At 38.3% G+C, this 22,121-nt stretch overlaps 1 protein-coding gene across 1 annotated transcript in view; it reads right to left on the minus strand.

The window, feature by feature from the left end:
- The window catches only part of TENM3 (teneurin transmembrane protein 3), a 423,548-nt gene that overhangs the window by 7,704 nt on the left and 393,723 nt on the right, over positions 1–22,121 (minus strand). The window contains exons 30-33 of the mRNA XM_074822768.1: positions 11,704–11,879; positions 10,757–10,992; positions 4,910–5,206; positions 2,094–3,705 (exon numbers count right to left, since the gene is read on the minus strand). Of these exons, the coding sequence (XP_074678869.1) occupies positions 2,094–3,705; positions 4,910–5,206; positions 10,757–10,992; positions 11,704–11,879 (2,321 nt within the window). The remainder of the gene's footprint in view (positions 1–2,093; positions 3,706–4,909; positions 5,207–10,756; positions 10,993–11,703; positions 11,880–22,121) is intronic.

The raw sequence follows: 22,121 nt of genomic DNA on the forward strand, positions 1-22,121 counted from the left end.
AAGTTGGACCAATGAAACTAAAAGCTAATGAAATGTATTACAGTTCTATCAGTAAGCAGGTAGGATATGAAATTAGCATTAGATAATATTATTTATGATACATTTTGTGTTCTGTGAAAAATAAATAAATTAGGCATGCCAACAATTAATTAGTTAACAATTGTTGGGCAAGAATGGGTGCTCTGCCTTGTTTCTGAATACCCTTTCACAAATACTAAGCAGACGTTGGCAGAGTGCTCCTTACCAAGTCTAGTAGTTTTCATTTACGAAAACCCCAAATAAGTGGAACAAGGAACGAAATTTTTCCAAATGTTGAAAGAATAAAAAATTATTTACCTTAAAATAATTTCTAACCTTTCCAGATATGTCTCATGAGGCTCTGCATCTAAAACTGCCAGTCAACCAAATTACTAATTATGATAACCTTATATGAGCAGTGTGTGTCTATGTATTCCATACCTCAAAGATGTTAAGAACTAAAACTGTATTTTGAAGGCAATTTTTGAACCAAGTGCATCATTTTCAATGCCACAAAGAATCTGATTGCAACTGCATTCCCTACAGCACATGCTGCTAAAAAAGGGACAGATTCAAAGGTCTGTTATTACCCTTGCTCCCAGGCAGCCTGTTAGCAACCCTGTTAACAGGTGCTGTTTGTTAAATTAATGCAAACCCACTTGATTCCCAGGATGCTCTGGGTAGTCTTACAACTTGTAAGTAAGTGGGGCTGAGCCCCTCCTGTAGTCTGGCGCTGTCTGTGTAAAATATTTCGGATTATTTACATCTACTCAAATACGAAAATTCAAATGTATCTGAGCAATGCATTTTTCAGAACTTCTGATGACGTGTAATCATCACTAACTCTAGACCCACAAAAAGCATATAGGTTCCCTAATAACTCAGCTATACAAGAGGTGGCACATTAGCAGGTTTTTGTTACCAAAAGAGAAGTTCATACTCCTTCTTCTATATCCTACTCCTTCTTCCCCGCTCCTGGCTGTGTACTCATTACTTTGTGCTGGCCTTGGAGCTTATTGGTCTTCTCTTTCTTAGCCCATTCACATTAGTAGTCTTGCAAAAACCTACCCTGGCAAATATCAATCAACTTCCAGTGAATATTTTTTGCCATGTTAATGAGTTAAACTGGTCACAGAAAGACCCCTCCATGCCCTTGCTACCTTACAGTCTTACTCCCTCTTGTCTTTGGTCTTTTTGGTCCATGAATATGCACTTTTTACTGCTTAGTAGCCCAGAGCCATGAAGAAGCCTGACTAATCCACATGTAAGGAGATTCTCATAAAGGGTCTTGAGGAGTTCTTACTCCTCTACTTGCTCAAGGAGTCTATTTTTTTCACTGTAAGAGCACTGGGTAATGTGTAACAGTATTGGAATGAGAACCTAGGGCTCCTCTTTCCTCTCTCAACATCTCTAGCTGAGGCACCTTGTGCTATAGTTCAGTCAGTGGGAGAGGAAGAGATGTATTCCTCTGGTACTCCAAAATGGACTTTGGAAAACCCAATCCCTCTGTATACTGAGATGCTTTGAATTATGTTTTTGGGTCAACAGTCTAATATTAAAGCACCATAACGACGGCGTAGGGCACAAGGTTTATGTTTAGTTACCTGAACCTGAAAGCTAATAATGGCCTGTAGATCTTAATTTCTTACACAGGTACCTAAATCAATGTCTAAAGCTACATAAGATATTTTCAAGATCTCCCATTTGCCATTTCACTATTCCTGATAAATGTGTTTGCTGTAATTATTCTCATTGTTAAGTGCTTAATGCTTCCTCATAAAGAACTTTTCCAAATAGGACATCTTTAGGTACTTCACCAAAATTGTGAATTCCAGTCTAAATTGGATGTCTGCAGTTCCAGCACCCCCAAGCTAAAATAATTTTGTCTATCTGGTTCTAAATGCCAGGTACTTTTCTGAACAATTATCTTCCCTGAGAATTTGTTTACTAACCTTCCCCAGACAATATCCTCAGCCTGTAACCCAGATAATCAGATTCCAGATTATGAGAACACAGAAAGGTAAATTTCTGAGCAAGTGTGAGACAGTCTTGCAACCTGTGGTATGATCTTTTACCTGTGATATAATCCTTCACATCATGTATTTTACTGGCTGGGTTGTTATTTCTAAACATGTACAAATTAAAAGGAGCTGGATCCTTCCCAATTCTCTTCCAGATTTCAATATCAGGAGTTGTCCACCGGCCTGCCAGTATGTCATAATCTCTTTCTCCAAAGTGGACTAGCTTGGTCAGTGGGTCGTATAAGCCTCCGTGGAATCCGATTACCAGCTGGAAGTCAAGATTAGAGTCGAAATAGATCTCTCCATAAGCAGTGTATTGAATCTGTTTAAGCATGAGACCATTGCTGCTGAAAACAGCCAGTGGTGTCCCCGTATTGTCTGATGCAATATAAAACTCGTCTCCACTGCTAATTTCCATGGCAAAAAGGTGTCCTTGGAGATCATAGTAAAGAGATGTGATTTCAGAACTTGAGTGGTTATATACATGAGTTATCCTGGTTGGGTAAGTAAGGTCTGCGTAAAAAAACTGGAGGTGCTGTCCAAGACTAGTTTTACTGGAAACTCGTCGTCCAAGTCCATCATAACGGTAAATCACCGTCCACCCACTGCCTTTGCTATAAACTCGAGTAAGAAGGCCCTTTGAACTGTATTCAAAGATTTCAGTACCCCTCTGCCGCAGAAATCCGTCTTCATCTAAGCGGTACTGAACATCTCCTAGCCGAGTTATTCTGTCTCTCAGGTCATAGCGAAGTGGCGTTAAACGGGCGCTGCTACTGGGGTTGAGCAAGTGGAGGTTGCCATTCAGGTCATAGTTGTATCGCCACATTATTTTCTCATTCAGATAAACTGTCTGGAGCTGACCATCTACATCATATTCGTAAGCATATTTTGTGGTGTTGGCAAATGGCCCGATCTTAATTTCTCTTTTTGTCACTCGTCCCATGTTATCATACTGAATTGTAATCCAATACATTAATGACCGAAATATTTCATACTGAATTTCCTTGATGCGGCCATGTGCATCAAAATGTTTTGTGTAGGTCATTACAGCTGTTGAAATGATCTGGTTAATATCATAATATATAACTCCAAATTTTCCAAACTGTTCAACTTTGCCAGAGATATCATCAAACTGGTAGAGATCAATAGGCAATGGGGTTTCATTGATGACACCTTGCATGCTAGTCACTCTGAAGCTATTGTCATAGCTGTAGTCAAATCGGGCATTTACCATTCCGTCTTCACTAAAGCGGAAAATCTGTCTGTCAATCAGTGGGCCAATTTGCCTGTATCTAATGGTGCAGATAAAACCATCGCTTTGGAGGTTTACTGTTTTCAGGACTCCTGCTGTCTCATCGTAAGTAAAACTAACTCTTGTACTATCGTATAAAATTTCTGAGAGCTTCGTCTGCCGTCTGTACTTGAATAATACTCTTCGGCTTGTCCCCAGGAAAGCAGTTTGAAGGAGCTGCCCTTCTTCATTGTAGTCCATTATAACAGAAGCATTACTTTCTGGGGGGTTGTATATATTCCGGTAATAGCCAATGGAGCGGATAGTCTGCATGGTATGACGAGCAACACTGGGCATGGTGACAGCAGAAAGTCGATCCAACAAATCATATTCGAAGATATACTGCCGTTGGCTATGAAGCAGAAGAACCATTGACTGAAAATTAAGAACAGATTTTTACCATGTGACAAATGGTGGAGTACCCGCCCCCCCCAATATACCGATACTATTTCTTCACAAAAAATGTGACATTCCCACTTGAGAAAATTATCTCCTCTTTAATTGAGTTATCCTTGACCTTACATGTTGTTAACATCTCCCTGCCTAATTTACTTGGATGCTTAATTGTAAGGGGTTCTGTAATTAGTAGTTCCACATTCATAATTTGCTACTTGTTATGACTGTATCACTCTTTTATCAAGCACTCACAGCTAAACAGCAGATTGTCAATGGATTCAGATAAGTCATGTTTAATATGGAAAGAAGTAAAACTGTCTTAGAGCCATTAACTCACGGGGAGAACAACATATGGGAGATACAATTTCTTCCCTACAATTAGAGATGATTTTGAAGAATTTGAATAGCCTGAGATCTGTGAATACTATGTTCTTGTTCTGTAAGCTTTTCAGACATAGGCAAAAGAATGGTTTGATTATTTATATCAAAAGGAGCTACTTGGAATTATTCTGACATTTTTCTGATGTGTGGCCATTGTGTATCATAGGTCTTGACTAAATTATGTCTGCAATGACTAGTAAACAGTATTTGCTGAGCCACAGCTTCAACAGAAATACATTTAAACCCCAGAAAGAAATGGCTTCTCTTTTTGCATAGCAGGCATGAAATCTCACAAGGGTGATTTTCACAGATATTTCTAGAGGGAGAGCTATCATTCAGCAATCATTTTACATAATGAAGATTCCTAATTTTTTGCCTATTGTTTATTTTGATGCTACAACATATAGCAAGTACAAATTGATAGCTGTAACTATTTAGAAACAAGAGCTTTTCTTGGTAGTAAAAAAAACCAACAGTGAAGAATTTACAAATTCTTATCAACTGAATTACATTGCAGAGATCTAGTCCCTGTACCTTATTTTAAGTGTTAAGATAAAAGGTAAATACAGATGCTTCTTGTTAGTCAGTGGCCTTAATAATTTAAAACCACATCAATTCCTAGCAATTAGCTACAGTGTGATTACATATCTATTGTATAAAACATTCCCCTAGGAATCTCATGTTGATACTTAGAATAATTGAAATGTGCTTCTGCAACCTGTTTTTGCTTTGTATGCAGCAGTCAGATGCTGTAGAATTTCAGCACATTCCAAGCATTTTGTAAAACCTGAGTGTTCTTTACCTTTTCCAAATATGTGTAACTCCAAGTTTTCCCATCAGCAAACACTCTAGACACTATCCTTCCCTGTCCATCGTACTCTATTTTTTCACTAGTCGTCCCTCGCTGTATGCTGCCTATTTGACCTGTGGATGAATAGGTAACATTGACAGCCATCAGCTTGCTGCTCGGTAGCCACAGAGTGGGGTGCCCTGATGTGTCGTAGGCAATCCTCAGAAGAAATTTACGGTGGTCATCGTAGATCTTTTCTGTCTTTGTGGTTCGATCAAAGTCAACTGAAAGGAGGTTTCTGCCATTAACCTTTTTAAAGCAAACAAAATGACACAATAAATCATGCTGTTCAAACCCTAGCCACCTATTATTTCCACAAAGCTAGCTATTCTTTAAATACCATTTACAGTGATTGATTTGCTTTGTGCGTAAATTATTTTAGCAACTTCTTGATATAAATGTAAGGCACTATATTAGCATCTACTTTAGAAGGTCTCATTATATGAAGAGATGGCCCATAATTTGTTGCAATGTGTTCTTTCTTGATGCTTAGTTAACTGTTAAGAAAATACTGAAAGATATGCACTGAAAACGTCTGTAATAAATGGGTCCACTTCAGCAAACAAACTACTTCTTTTGTAGTCAGTCCGAAGTATATCTAGCAAATTAGTATTGAAACATATTCTCAGAAACTGCTTGTCCAGCTTATAACAATCACGCTAAGAAAGAACTGAATCCTAATCCTCCACAGCAAGTATTTTTCAAATACAAAGAGTAAATACAAAATTAAGATCTTCAAAAGCATGTTAAATCTTCAAATTAAGATTAAACAGTTTTTAGAACACAGGCTTTCCCCTTCTGGGTGGAATGGAAGTTTAACTCAGTATACCATCCACTGTTGCAATGTATTTATGAGGCTGAAATCCTTAGTAGAGGATTACGTCTTCTGCCTAGTTAACTGACCACTTAAAGCCATAAATGACTGGAAGACTACTGAACCACTGGAAAACATTTATAAATGCTTTGAAGGTTATAACTATTTTGATTTGAAATTAAAGCTTAGCCTAGATACATTTATGTTGAAAACTATTATTTATATATGTAAACTATAGTGGTTGATAGTGATTTTCTGTCTAAGACTTTAACATTTAAATACCCCCCCCCCCCAGCCCTTTAGTGTCCTAAATACACTAACCTTCAGTTTCATTTAATCAGCTCTCATCTTTGTATTTATGAAAGGAAAATGTCTGTTTTTCTTTTCCCACATCAGTATCTTTGTACTTTTCATTCCCCTCTGCATTGAACTGTTTTTAGTGGTCTCAAACAGGCTCCCAGGATTTCTTTGTTCATCTGTAAACTATTTATCAGCTGTGTCTTTTAAAAGTTATTCCAGCTGGGTGTGAAACACTGTTAACTAAGATTTTTTAACATTGTATTTGCTAACATATGGGAAGTAGGGAACAAATGGACATATAGCCATAAGTATTAAGAATTTTTTTAAAATTCCTTTTCAAGTACTTGATGCATACATTACAAAGAGGTGAAGAAAGATGGCTAAATAACATTCAGAAAAGAACAAGAGAATAGATATCCTGAGCAAAGAAACGAGTGGAGGATTTTTGCATTTGTCAGGGCTGCATGTTCAAAAATCCATATATCATGGATGTTGGTCCTTACACCCTGAGGCTGATAAGCTTCTAAAAGATCAATATAAATTAGATCCTTTATTATTGGCATAAAAGGTATTAAAGTGCTGGTGATGGGTCATAGGCAAATATGAAAAAAAATCCTACAAATGCTCAGTTTTGCTTATATCTGCCTATCTATCTGCATTACCTTTCTCTTTTTTAAGATGAAATCACTGACACGAGAACAATCTGCACTATCAATTTCAGAACAAAAATCATATTTTCATTTAAATCTAAGTAAGGAACACAAAGTCTAGCAGATGCAAAATAGGCACTTTATCTGTTTAATGAGACATCAAATGTTATTTAAATATTTTTTTAAGAATTAACACTACAAGATTGATTCTAGAAGTAGGTTAAACTTAACTATGAAGCATTCCCATTCACTTCCTTTTGTCTTTTTTTTTTCTTTCTTAATTTTCAAGTAGGTTTTGTTCAAATTGTCCAACATCTAATCTTTCCTAATTTGCCTAAATTCACTCTTAAATCTTGTTTATCTCTGGCTTTTATTCCTGAGCTTCTCCCACACATGCCTCCACTCATCTCTGCATCTCCCTGCCTGTTTTGCTTCTCCGATCTTTTTCTTCCTTCCTTTCTCTCCATCTTCCCTTCCTTATTTTACATTTAATTATGATTTTTATTAATTTTCTTGTCACTGAAGTGAGAATGGGCACTTCTGATTTCTGAATTGGCAAAGAGGGAAGGGTGGTTTTATGATTAAGGCAGATGTCCAAGCAATCGTGGTTAATTTCTTGGCTAAGCACATCCTTCCGGTGTAAATCGCAGCAAAGTACTTAATCTGGCTGTCTCGCTACCTTATCTGCTAAATGGGATAATAACATCCCTTGCCTTCTCACTTTCCATCTGTCTGGTCTGTGTAAAGGCAGGATACGAGGGGAAAGAAAGGAAGTGCCTCTTTCTCCAGCTAGATTCATGCTTCCAGATTCTGCTGACAGAGCTCTTGCATTCAGACATGCAAGCTTTTGGTGAAATTATGGCTGTGTCTGCATAATCTCGTAATACAGATCGCAGTTACAATAACAACAAGTGTTGGTGATATAGCTTCTTTCATTGGTCAGTATGGGGCTGGAATAACATATGTCAGCTAAAGTACTGCCTTCAACTGAAGCGTTTCTTATCAACAGCTCTGCTACCGAAATGCTTTTACAGCAAAACTTGAATGTTTTTATTGCGTCTAAGACAGTCATACTCCAAATATATTTGAAACCTCTGGGTTTCATTATGATAAAAATAGTAATTCAGGAAATTTTCAATCAAGAAACACTTAATGACACAAAACTGAGTCTCTTGACAGTCCCTACCTACCATTCTGCTACGTTTCAGTATTTTAGGGTCCACCTATCCTGCTCTGCTTAAACTCCTGTTTTTCTTCCCAATGAGAAGTATAAAATCTGACTCTGATTCCCCCATTAGGAGTAGAAGTATATTGCTGTGTCTTACAGAGAGATTCAAGAGGTAATGTGAAAACTGGGGATCTCTGCGGAGCTTGGAGCATGCCAGGTCTCAGGAGGAGGCAGAGCAAACTCTTCCTGTGAGTTCCCTCATCTCTGTTACCTGTCTACTCTGGGGGCATCCCTTGAGACAGAGCTCATACCAGTTCCTTTATTTGAGACCCTTGCCCTTGTGAGTGAGGATTTGTCTGGCCTCAATACAAATGCCCTAAAATGGCTCCTTCATGTAGAGGACTGTCAGGACCTCTGCCAGAGGCTGGTCTACAGACCAAACATACAGGTCCACGGACAAAACTAGCTTACTGAACAATTACAAGACAAGTCTGAACAAAAGTTAAGGGAGGGTGACATAATTCCTAATTCATGTCTTTATAAAGACAACTACTAGTGGGTAGAACTAATACAAGATAGAAAACCAAGAGAGTACCTGAGAATGTACTTTGTAATGTTAGATACTGCATATATATAAGCCAGTGAAAGTGTCATATATATGAGTACATTACTGGCAATACATTTTGTCACTGTTTTTTGTCTACGTTTGTCTTCACAGTAAAATGTTACTGATATGTCTGTAGATGGAAATGATGAGCTCCCTAAGTTATTCCTGTTCTTCTGTTGTTTTCTTTTTCTACTTTCCTATGTTCCCCCATCCACCCCCGAGCAACATTTCTGTAATATCTTCCCATGTAAATCAACTTCAAAAACCCTTCTTTTTTTCTTTGCTGACAAGTTTATTTTTTTTCTGAGGCATTTTTCTCTTATTAGCCCATATTCTCCACCGGCCCTACTTCTTCCGTTTGTATATACACTTTCAATTATGACTATTTTATCCTACTCTATAATCTCTCACTTTCCCCTCCATCTTGTTAAATCTTTCCTTTTCCTCTGCTGTTCCTTTTTTCCTGTTAACTCTTCCAAGTTAAAGTTGCCCATGACACTTCTTTTACCTCTGCACCTGAATGCCAAAATTTTGCTTCACTTTTGCGAACTGAACTCATGGTGATTTGTTTCACTGCTGTCCTAGTTTTGGCTGGGATAGAGCTAATTTTTTCTTCTTAGTAGCTAGAATAGTGCTATGCATTGGATTCAGTATGGGATTTGGTATGAGAAGAATATGGATAATGTACTGATGTTTTTAGTTGTTGCTAAGAAATCAAGGACTTTTAACTTCCCATGTCTTGCTACTGTGCCAGTGCACAAGAGTCTGGGAGGGAGCACAGCCAGAGGAATGGACCCAAACTGGCCAATGGAATATTCCATATCTTACAACGTCATGCTCAGTATATAGATGAGGGTTGACTGGAAAGCTGTCTCTCTTCTGGGATTGCGGTTTTAGCATTTTTTCTCTTCTGGGATTGCTAGCTGGGAACGCGCTGGGCATCAGTCGGTGGTGAGCAACTGCATTGTGCATCACTCATTTGTATGTTCTATTATTATTATTATTATTATTATTATTATTATTATTAAAATTTTATTTCAGTTATTAAATTGTTTTAATCTCAACCTATGAGTCTCTTTACACTTACCCCTCCAATTCTCTCCCCATCCCCTGGGGCAGGGGGAGGCTGAGGGAGTGGCTGGGTGGTGCTTGGCTGCCAGCCGGGATTAAAACATGACACACTGCCGAAACCACACACCATTGGTATGGTTATTTTATTTTCTCTTGGTCTTCTTTCACAAATGAATTGGCAGGTGGATTATCCCACTGTGCTATGTAATGACATGCCTATCAACCAGAACCACAAGGATGAGCTCCAGAAGCATGGCTTCCTTTTCTTCTTCCTTATCCATTTAAGACAGCTGCCATAACTAGGTACAAGTATGCTGTTCTTAAGGAGCAGCTACTGCAAATAATAATTCTTTCTTCTTGGAAAAAAATCCATTCTTCTTGCAGATCAAGTGGTAGAGAGGAATATAAGGTCCATGACAGCATTCCTTCCTTTCCGTCCCGAAAGAAGGTATAAACTATTTTAAGATTTAAAATGACACATTACCTCTTAGAAGTTGAGTGGTCTGAAATTAGTTACCTTCATTTGATATACTGCCTAGGTCTTATTTTAAAGAACTGAGTTCAGGTCTAATAGTAAGTCACACCTCAGATGTGGTCTTGAAATGGTACCCAATTTTAAATGCTTTATCTATGCTGTCTTTACCAAGTAGCTGTCATAAATCGTACTTTGCTTCCTACTTATATTTCACTCACTATATAAGAAGAAGAAATGCCAACAAAATGGTAAAGACATATGTTAGAGGAACATGTCGTACACATGCACACACAGTTCACCCCTTTCTACTATAAATAAGTATTAGTACAATTTTAATTTAAATTAAAAAAAAAGAAAGAAAATCCTAGGACTGTGCTAACTTATGGTAGAATAATTTAAAACAAGATTCAAAATCAGTTGTGTAAATTCAGTACCAGAAGCAAAAACAGAGAAGGAAAGCAAAAAATTATTCTTTTATCCTGACTCATTCCAATGCATTCTAGGCTAAAAGCAACAGTTTAAAGTCCACAGAAAAGAGTCAAGGAAAAACAGCCAATAAATGAAGTAATAAAAGCAAGTACTGCCAGCTCTACAGTAAGCTTGTCTATGGTAAGTATTCTGTGGTTGTTGGATGGCAATACCTACAGGAATGTATTTACATTTCCTCTCACATAATGAGAATGCAGTAGATACCACACATGCCTGAGTGCTTACCCGAAGCTTTCGGCCAAACACGTTGACTTTTCCCTGGGCTTGCTCCTTCCGGAATCGCCACTCCACCAGGTTCTGCCCATTCTCCCCTGGGAGGGTCATGTTTCTCTTTGCCACTGTTGGGTTGGCAGTGCCAGCCAACACGTGTGGCTCTGTCTGATAGTGTGAGTCCAGGCCGCTGGCATACAGGATTCTCAGGGAGCCATCATAACCAATCTGGTAGCTGTTTCTTAACTGATCTGAAAATGCGAAAAAAGAGAAGCACAGGTTACCTACATGGGTTAAGAGTCTGCCTTTGTCTGCACACTTTACACAATATGTGCATGTAACATCTTGACTTCACATAACTGACACAGTGGTAATAAACACCCAGGGTGTGATTAGTAAGAATATGTGTATCACATGAGAGCACAAATGCCTTTGGGACCTATCTTCAAAGTTGCTTAAACACTTAAGAAAATCCCACCCTTGGAGTATATTCTTTGGACTGGCACAAAACATGTTTTCTGCTGTTTCATTAGGCATTTCTGGCCTAATCTTAAGCCTGCTGTGACTACTGACTTTTGCTAGGATGTGGCTGCTGGGATGTCACATGCTATTTTAAAGCTAAAATCTCACATCACACAATTTCTGTACCTCTTTCCCCTTCAATCCATTTCTCTCTCCTTTCCAAGATGCCCCTTTAATGCAAAGTAGGTATTCTGACTCCTTCCCATAGCTCTTTACAAAAGCAAATTGGTTAGAAAACATATTTAATTCTACTTTCATTGCAACTCAGTCTTTCCCAGACCAGTTCTTTCTATGTAAGTATAAAAACATGCATGTATCACCCTTTCCTCCAAACACTATGTGTCTAATGTTTCCCTCTAATGCATCCTACTGGAGCTGCTTGTACCATAAGAAAACAGTTTTAGGTCAGTATCTGCTGAGAAATCTTTTGTTTACAGTACCTTGAACCATGGTATAGAAAGAATCAATTGATGATAAGTTGGAAGTGATGCTGACATCTTCCTCTCTGCTGGATGATTCAATGTCCACTGTAATGGCCCTTTCCATTTCCCCATGAAGGTTAGTGACAACTCCAGTTGGAAATGTAACATTTGTTAGACGGCCCTCGCTATCGTAGCTAAAAAAAAAAAAAAAAGAAAAAAAAGAGTCCAGAAATGATATATAGCAGGAACAAATTGTTTTCATTTACAAGTAAAATGAACAAAAATACCAGCTACTCATATTGTTAAGGCACGTTTGCTTTTTTGTGCATGGGGTAGGCACAGCAAAGACTTCAAACATGCTTTGAAGTAGTCAAAAGACTGCTTAACATACAGGAGCCTCAGTGGTGATAGCAAGAGCAAACAGATGGATCTTCAGCTCTGCATATTATTCTTTGAAGTGTGACCAGATCCTGATGCACATCTAATTCACCATTTCAAAGAAAGCATATTTATTGGTGCTAAATTCAGCAGCATTCTGTACTTGCTCCCTATTATTGGACTAGATTTTACTGTTATTGTAGGAAACCTCAAAATTTTTCATAAAAAGGGTATTGTAATAAGAGTGTCTCTTGGGCCTTTCCTTATTCAATGATTATGCAGACCAGCTGCCCTCCTGTTCCTGAGTGCTTAACATTTCTTGTATTATTAAGAGAAAGAATCTGGGGTAATATTTAATCTACTTAAGCTGCTTGTAGCTGGAAATCAGTACAGCTAGCATATATAACTCCTTAACTGCCCGTGTATCATAGCTTGAGAATTGTGGCATAAGCCACTCAGGAGATGCTTTTTTTTCTGGCTCCACTGACATTTCTTTAAACCATCAGCTTTACATCTATTTAATATGAATAGGTAGATACAATTTCTGTAATTGAAGTAGACCTACAACCTCTAAACCTTGTCTTTTCCTATGCTGTGTTAGGTATACTCCATTTGTACAAGACCTGAGACCATGCTCACATCCAAACATGCACTGTGGTCACAGTATAGAGAGGTAAAGCATTATGTGAGCTTCAGGTCATAAAACTGCCTTTAAGATTAGCTCTTCCAGTACTACAGCCTGGATTCGTCAGCCTAGGAGTTCAGCTGAGGCTCCTCCTTTAGAGGTATAGCCTGTACCTGCAACAGGGAGAAACAAGTATCCAAAGGGCGATTCCAGGCCCACATATGACCTGTTTGCTGTCACGAGTTTTCCATCCCTCTCCCAAGACCGTGTAGTGAGAAGCTGAAGAAAGCTTTAGTCTCTTAAAGTAACTAGAACATGACCCTGCAGGTCCTCACAGTGCGCTAGACATTTCATGCTTACAATTATCATCAGAATTGCTCCTTCTGGGAAAGAAATGCAAAACCAAAAAAAGACCCCCAAAAGCCCCAAGCATATCACTGAGGCTACAGAAACTCTTTTCTTAAATTGAGAGAATTAATTCCAAACAGTTTTAACCCACAACACACTTTCTCTGAATAGCATGAGTACTGCAAAGCATTGCTGTAACTGAAAGGATTAGGTTAAGAAATGTTTCTTTCCAGTTTGCTTACTCTGTAGATTTGACAGCTTTTTGCATACAGTCATTTCCATCCTTTTAACACAGTTGATTTCCTTTGTTTATATAAGACTTTCACTTAGCAACAGGAAAAAGAAAAGAATGTTTAAAAATCAGAAACCATACTGCAAGCCAGGGAAATCGAGTGGGGAAACTTATTTTTTGAAGTTAAGTACATTTCAAGATGATAATGGGGTTTCTTCCAGTGTGTTTCTAGCCCTAATTTTGGCTCTTTTTCACATACTGGACTTGGCAAGCTGAGATACTGCATTTATGCGAGAGACCGAAACAAATGTACCAACGTTCCCTGTGCATGAATGCGACTTCTAGCCTATTCATGACCTTCAGTCTCATTCCTCAGTTCTATAAACTCATTTTATTTTTATGCACAACTTCCCTTTTCAACTCCCATGGGAATGTATATTGTACAATTAAGTATCCTCTTCTATTTTCTGCTTTATGGTTGAAAATGGTACCAAATTACTTTGTTGGGATTTACTTGCATCCTTTGATTCCAGTAGCCAAGTACTGGTCTTTATTTCAAACACTTCTGACTAAAGCTCCAGAAGGTAAGATTTCCCTCTAAGAAGAATTTTTCACACTTCGAATCACAACATTTGTGAGAGATCAACTATCATATTTCTGAGTATACCACTTCAGTTGGAAAATGCTACACATCAGTAGTATTCAGTACAGTGTGTGGCTTCACTGCAGCATGCAGCGCTGAACATCGCTATTCTTGTTTTATGCATTCTTGCTTCCACATTATTATTTTCTGACTCCGTGCCTATAGTTCCTGAACCGGTCCCTTCTTTCACAAATACATGAAAGCACATCATGAACCTGAGATAAGCAGCTAATAATACTACAGTGGGGCAGAGTTCAAAGATCAGCAAAAAATCATGCTACACACTCATGTGCTTAAAAACATGACTTTAAAGCTGAAATAATCTTAAAAGCCATGACTGCTTGGTTCAGGCATCCTAGTGCAAGAAGAAAATGTGACTGAGACCTGAAAGGTAAGAATAGGATTTCTCATACTTTTATAGCCAGAACAAAAAGAAGGGAAATAGGTCTTTCCACAAGTTACTACATATTCCATTTTATGATGGATTGTAACGTGTCCTTCATTTTGTTCACAGCACACTGAATACTAACCTTACTTTATACTTGATATCTTTTTGCCCACAATGAAAGCCTTATCAATGCTCAGCATAACAACATCGCTCATACCTTTGGGCATTCCTCTGCCATTTTTCTTATTACATCCAAATATCCTTGCATTCTGCTGCCAAGGTGAATTTATTCATCCATAATTGTCAGTTTTAGACTGAGAGATTTCTTTTATCTGCCTAGTGTTCTAATATTGAAATTGCCCTAAAAGGAGTGAGATGTAAAGTCTAGAGGACGAGCACCTATATTTGGCATTTTACAGCCTCTTTGATCTTCTCATCCAAACACAAGCTCAGGCACATGTGTTGCCATGGAGCCCTCTGATCTTTATCCTATGCCAGGCTCCACAGCAAAGCCATTCAACCAACCTCTTCCAATTCCTCAAGAGAAGTTGCACATAAACTTTTCAAGAATCTAAACCGGAAACTTGCTCACTGGCCATGACCTCATGTGCATTAATCCCATCAACTCACTTCCATTCGCATTAACATAACAATCTTGGTATTTGGTCAATAACTGCAGAAGACAGCAGCAGGGGCAGCTGCCACCACTGCTAGCTGAAGTTCCCTTTAGATCAAATTCTTTTTCTTCTTTAGGATGATCTGCCACTGCCAGATAGTCTTCCCCTTCTGCACTGAGAATTTCTCAGAGATAATGATTATCAGCTTCCCAGATTCTTGACCTTTTGCTCCTCACCTCCTGGAAGTCTCTCTTCCATTGTTCGTCTCCTTTAGTTTTAATTACATTCCTTCCCAGACCATTTTCTGTTCTAGTCTATGTAGGACACTTCACTTTGCAGTGATAACTTCCTGGTAAGCCTTGTCACAGATGGAAATGCCCTACTTTCTTTATTTCTGACTTGTTTCTCATGTGCATTATGTCTTAGTTTGGAGCACATTTAGCTCAACCCCAGCTTGCAGAGCATTATTAATGTTTTATATATCAGAAGTTACTTCAGCATAAAATAGGGAGCTGTAGAAATGAAGTGTGTAGTAAAGGTTGCTGCTAAAGCCAACTGCTAAGTTATGACTGATACTGTTTTTGCACAGACCTCTGCAGCACACTCCCTTAACAAAATAAACTCTGTAATACTTTTTTTTTTTTTTTGCTATTGTAAACATGTCAGGTTGAAAAGCAAGGCACTCTGGTTCCTTCACATTTCAAATAACAAGACATACAATGCAAATGTGTATTATGTATTTCTTTAAAGACTGGTTACAGATTATACTACTAGTTGGGATACTGTAATAGAGAAATGAGGCATGAATGCACTTCATAATATAGACATGTATAATTTTGACAGTAAAATAAAAAGTACTGTTCTATTCTCACTCAACACACATCAGGCATTTTCTCTATGCATCTTGAATTATCAACAGTGGTGAAAAAATTTATGGAACATTACCCTACTTGTTTCAAATTATTTGTTGTAAGCCTTATATACTGAGATGCTGCTTCTTGGCAGGTGAGAAGATTCAAAATTGACTTTCAGAAGTGCAGCATGCTGTTGTTTTAGGTGTGTAGTCACCTTGTTGACACATACTGAAAAATCTGTCCTAACCTGGCAATGAAATGTCTCCTTCAGCTTGTTGAGGCCATTAAGTTCACATTTACACAGAGGATCATTGCCTTTAACATTGAAGAGTGTTGGTTTGCAAATACGTTCTTTCACTTGTATTCAGCCTCCCATAGCATACTGCAAGTTTAGTCCCTCACAAATAGTGAATTCACAGCTGGAGAACTACTGTAAAGAGAAGTCACCTTGATAGGGTATCACTGCATTGCTAAACCAGGAACAAAATAGTTATCTTGCTGATCAAAAGAAAACAAACCCATAGTTTATATAACATCATTTTTTATTATCATTTTGTCACCTGTATGGAGCTCTCCTGTCCTCCACTGGTTTAAAACAGGGCACAGCAACTTACTGGGAGCTCTACTTCTGATCATCTTTAATCATTATGCTGGTTGTTGAAAGAGAGGAAAGACTCAACTTCAACATAATGAAATTTGTTATTTTTTTCCCTTCATTTCTGAGTTGCCTTCCTCATTTTGATAAGCATTTTTGATTTTTATTTGTCTGAAGAGTGACTGAATGAGCCTCATAAGAATGAAAAAAGTGAAAATAATCTACAGATGCATGGCTAGATAAATGATTTCTCCTTTTTGGGGGGCATTTCTTCTTTAGTCTCATTGAAATACACACTTCAGTGGATCCATAACTACTCATTTATAGCCTTCCTTTTTAAAAATAATATTAATTGAAATACTTTATGCACATATTCCTTTATTTCCACACAGTGTATTTTACATCTTAAAAGGTTTAGCATCTTGCTTGTGAATTCACAGTACGAATATATCAGGAAACCCAAAATATTAAACTGTAACTTCCTTTCGAGATATAACATATTTTAAAAAACTGAACCATAGACAATAAGATAGCTGTATGTCTTGCTAATACTGTTTTGCTTATCAGGAAAGAAGCAAATGTGTCATAAATGACAATTTGATGTATGTTTGTAGGCTTGCAAATTATGCCAAAAAAAATATTTACTATTGTCTAAGAATGCTAGCGTTTTTCCTTTGTTCTTATCTGGAATATTGTTAAGCCTGAGAAAAAAATTCAATATTCTTTCCAGTCTTACAGAATTTTAAATATATGAAAAAAGAAGCTGCCTTCCCTTCTTTTCCCTCTCCTTCCTGCTGTACTTTTGTCCCCTCTCCCTCTCCCTTTCCCTTTCCCTCTTCCTTTACTTTTCTGCTGTGCCTAGCTCTGAGAAAATAGTGGATGAACAGGAATTACAGAAAATAGGTTCAGGAGTGATTGTAGCAAGGAGCTAAAGTGAATTGCAGCCCAAAGTCCAATTCTGGACAGGAATTTATCTACCTGCTTGTTTTTTTAATGGAATTTGGGCAGAAAATGCAAACTCACAAAACCACAGAGGCTGGAGGGATATTAAAAGTATTAGTATCAGCTAAATTTCTCTGTCCTGCTCAACCAAGTGTCAGATGACTCAAGCTTAAATTTGAGCAGCTGGTCTGCTTTTCTGGTTCCTTTGTCTGATGGTTGCCTTCCATGGGGAAAGGGTCTTTATCCGGTTTTATCTGGGAAAGTCTTATGCAACTGTTTGCACAGCTGGTTAAATAATTCAGGTAATGGTCTTTTATCTTAGCAATGTGGTCAGGTCAAATTTTTCAGCCCAGGTTTAATGAAGAGATTTCCTCAACTGGAAAGTGATTGACAATTCTCTTTTCACTTTCTCCTGTTATAACTGCATCTTTTGAGGCTTTTTCGGTGTGTCTATTTTGTCATAACATTAAAAGGATAGTTTTCAGTCTTTTTTTGTAAACTGGCGTTCAGCGCACCACACGTGTGAACAATTCACCTAACTAGGCCATTCCTGACAGCCATATCTCATCTGCAAAACAACAGGCACACTCTAAACGAAAATCACTGCAGGAAACGTGTCTGTTGGAAAGGGAGCTCACAAAAATGAATCAACACCTTCCCTTTCAATAGCTCACTCACTTTTGTACAGAGAAGTTTTTGATGCTCATTTTCCACTTCATTGCACGACCAGGCAAAGAAGTGCGAGTTCGGTGCTTGTGCTGCAGTACGATTGACCACCTTCACAGCCTAATCCAAAATGACTTCCAGAGACAGGTATTTGGGGGGAGCGGTGCTTTGCAGTGAAAGAAGCAATACATGAATTTATCATGCCAGGGCCGCTTCTTTACTTTTTGCCAGAAGACTGAAAAGCTTTTCACTCATTGCTGTAAGGTGTTGCAGTTCTCCCACACTGTGCTGTTTGCTGCAATGAGCGCCTGTCATGGATATTCTCCTAAGGATTCACAAAACCAAGAACTCTTTCATAACTTGCATTTCTGACCCACACCTTACATGCACAAGAACCTGCACAAATAAATAGCGTTAGTAATGACGGTGCTTTCTGAAGAGCAGGAAGAACAACTCTGGTGTATGCGCAGCGGGATGGAGGCGATGTGGCTGAAATGAGAGGTGTTACCTGGGCATGGAGCAGCTTCTCCAGGCTGGGGGTGTGCCTCAGCTGCTCGTACCCTTTTGAACTGAGTGCAGGCAATTCAAGAGCAACTGAAGGGGGCTTGTCCTTACGAAGATGAGACTAAATTATGGTAGACAGGCTTTTATCTACAAGGCCTTAACACTCATCCCCCACTTTTCAACTTCCCTCTAATGGGAACTCACTGCCCCCGGGCCCCGTGGGGTCCGCAGGGGCCAGCCTCTGGTTTTTGCCAGGGTGTGCAGAACCAGCTCCTACCCCGCAGCAGCTTCCTGTGCATGATGTCTTTAATCTCAGGGCTCCTCGGGGCTGCTGGTTTGTTTCTGTGTCACTTCCCCCCCACATTCTTAGCTCATCTATTACCATACAAATAAACTGTGTGCCTTGTCGATATAAATACCAGAGTATGGACTTTCAAATAAAAGAAATGCTGGTGTATATATACTTTGTATGACAGATTGTCCCTTGCTGTAAGGTCTGCTTACAGTATCAGAACTGAGTGCATAAGCCTTTAGTGAAAAAAGGATGTAAGGCTGGTCTGTTTGGCCAGACATTTTGTTCACAGAATAAGCTGTAATGTTGCTTTTTTTCCCCTTAATTCTTCTTTCGCTTTTCTTCTCTTTTTATTTTTTTTAATTTTATTTTGAAAGGTAAAAATTCTATGAAGGTGTTTTTACAGGGTCACAGGAAGTGGACATAATGAACTTATTAAATTGCATTATGTTTGAAAAGCAAATTTAGCAAAAGGAAAGCAAAATATATAGGTGTATTTTTTTTCTTTTAGGACAGTGGAATACCAAGATGGTAAACAAGTATTGCTAGATACAGGTTCTATGGTTAATTTAGAATAACACCTTTATTCCTTCAGAGCACGAGTCACAACCCAACCAATGCAGGCTGCAGAAGTGACAGACTCTCCCCTCTTCAGAGCGAATTAGGTGGGACTTTCAGCTGCATGTACCCTGTAGGCTCCCTACAGAACTGATCAGTCTGTCCTCACTGGGGACATCAAGGAAGACCAAATCTCTTGATGAGGCTTGAAAATGAGGACTGTGTGTTTGAATACAGCATGACTGAAAATAAAAAGCTGCCTTTTCATGTGCAGTCCGGAGCTGCCTTTCACCCTCACCGCACCAGGTCCCCCATGAGGTGAATGTAAAGGAGAGCAAGCTAGCTTGGCTATAGCCTCCCTGATTTCTGTTTGACAAAGAAAATTAACACGGGACAAGAATAGTAACATGTCAATAACTGAACAAATGGTATTATTAAGTCTCTGCTAAAGCCAGAAGTGAAATGGCTACTTTCAGGAGCCTGAGCAGAGCTGACTGGATTGACAATGCAGGACATCTATGTCATTAATAGGAACAATATTGGTTTTTTTTCCCTGAACTATCCTTACTTCTAAGTGCTTTCCAAAACCACAGAGACATCACATGCTGATTTTCTTGACAGAAATCCAAGCACTTGTTCCTTTCTCATACACTTAAGATATAATAATGTTGATATGTGTCCAGCGGTGCTATTTTGTTACCTATTCAATGGTTTCTCAGTTTTGCTTTTATTACTTAGACTAGTAAGGACAAGGAACAGTAAACATTCAAGAATGAAGAACTGGGTAAATGTCTATTAGATGAGATATACTACTGATAGCAGGGCTATTAGGGGACACACTACAGTTCTCTAAAAAATTTCACATTGATATCTAATGGTATCTGATAATGGATTATTTTTAACATGGCTGCTTTGTCATTAAGCAGGATGAGTCTGAAACAGCAAGTTCGTGTGCTCCACCATCAGCACAAGTCTTACAAGACTAAAGTATATAACAGCATGTTGTATGAAATTTACTGTAAAGTTGAGTTACAGTTCCGGTTTAGAAAATCGGGAGATCATAACATCTATTTTTAGTAAAAGGAAGTTGAAGTTAGAAATTTAAAAATATATTTAATGATTTATCTAAACAAGAAACATGGTAAATATGGTCAGCAAGCACAACCATCACTAAGCTTCTCTCAGAAGTTGCATGTTGCATGAAACACGGTTACATGTTTGTGTACTTGATATATCTATGGGAAGGTTTAAAACTCCACATCATTCTTCAGCTTGTGTCCATGCACAAATCGAACATGTCAGCTTGACATTTTTCCCTACAAGTTCTCTTTGGGTAGGGGGAATACTGAGCTTGTTGGAATAGAGGGAAGTGTTTTAACTGCCTTTTGGCCAGCCTTGCCTTCACAGGTCTACATGAAATGGTGAGAGAGGGTTACACCCACTAGAGTTTCAATTTGTGCTGTGTTGAGAGGAGGAGAAGCACCAAATCTTGACTAACAGAACCAGCTAGTCCCTGAAATGTGCTTTAAGAGAGAAAAAAAATATATTATCTATGAGAGATACATATGTATTGTGTGCTGGATTGAGATGGGCAATGTGGATAAAGAGGCACTTATGCAAGGACTGGATACCTCAAAAATAGTCCCCAAAAGACAGTTCAGGAATGGTTAAGAATGAAGAGAATATGTCTTTTGTTGCTTGAATAAATAAAATATGGGAAGATTAAAGACACTGCACTTGTAAGTCATGGCTGGCAATCAAGGGCTCATGTGATGCCACAAAAGTCAATGCAAGACTATGATAATCAGCTGAACAAAACTGTTTTAATGAGTATGGTTAATTACTTCATAGCCACTACATTTTACACTGATGAAGCAAGAAGAAGCATCAGCAGTAAAAGCAGAAGGTACAGAAGGTCGCTGATGGTAAAAGGATAAAAATATCTAAAAAGCACTATGGTACCATAGTGCTTTTTAGAGACATTCAGAGAATGCTGTTTAGAGGTGAACAAAAGTCCAGATTACAATTTTGTACAAAGTTCTGGTATTTGTAAGAAAACAGAATCAAATTAGAATGTGAGAAAAAAGAAGACTAGGCATTTTTAGATATTCATATTACTGAAACATAAATGTGATAGAAAAATGAACACAAATAGAAACACAAATGTTATAGGAAAATAAAACCCCACAAATGTTACAGGAAATGGGAGAGAAATATTCATTACGAAAACTGAATTGTAAACCTCTTAATACACAGTAAAAGTGCAAGTGAGCTGACACTACTATTGGGGGATAATTTTTATCTGATCAAAATTAAATACTTGCTTTTATCTAAATTAAGTCTTTCAGCAGAAGTTCCACAGACTTTTTACAAGCCAAATTTCAGTATTTCCAAGTCAGACTCCACAAGCAATGCATTAAGATGAAGCAAGAGGAAAACTGCAAAATATCATCTGTTCCTTGTTGCCAAATGCTGACAGTTACAGATGACGTGCCTGATACGTGGGTAAACTAAACAAGTCCAAGCCAGAGGCAGTACCTTACTCTGCATCACAGAGTTTTAAGGAAACCACAACACTGAATGCATTGTTAATAAAAGCGTAGTATGCAAAGGGTGATACTCTGCAGCATGCAGGGAGAATAGATTTTACCCTGTGATTCTCTCTAGTCTATATATTATCATAAGGATTTAATATTCTGCATGATTTTACCACCTTTCCAGAATGGCTGGAAAGCTCGTTAATTTAACTGTGGAAGCAAAGTAAACTTGTAAGGGCTCTGCTTGCTAATGTCAC

Source organism: Strix aluco, chromosome 4 (genome assembly GCF_031877795.1).
Source record: "Strix aluco isolate bStrAlu1 chromosome 4, bStrAlu1.hap1, whole genome shotgun sequence".
NCBI lineage: Eukaryota > Metazoa > Chordata > Aves > Strigiformes > Strigidae > Strix > Strix aluco.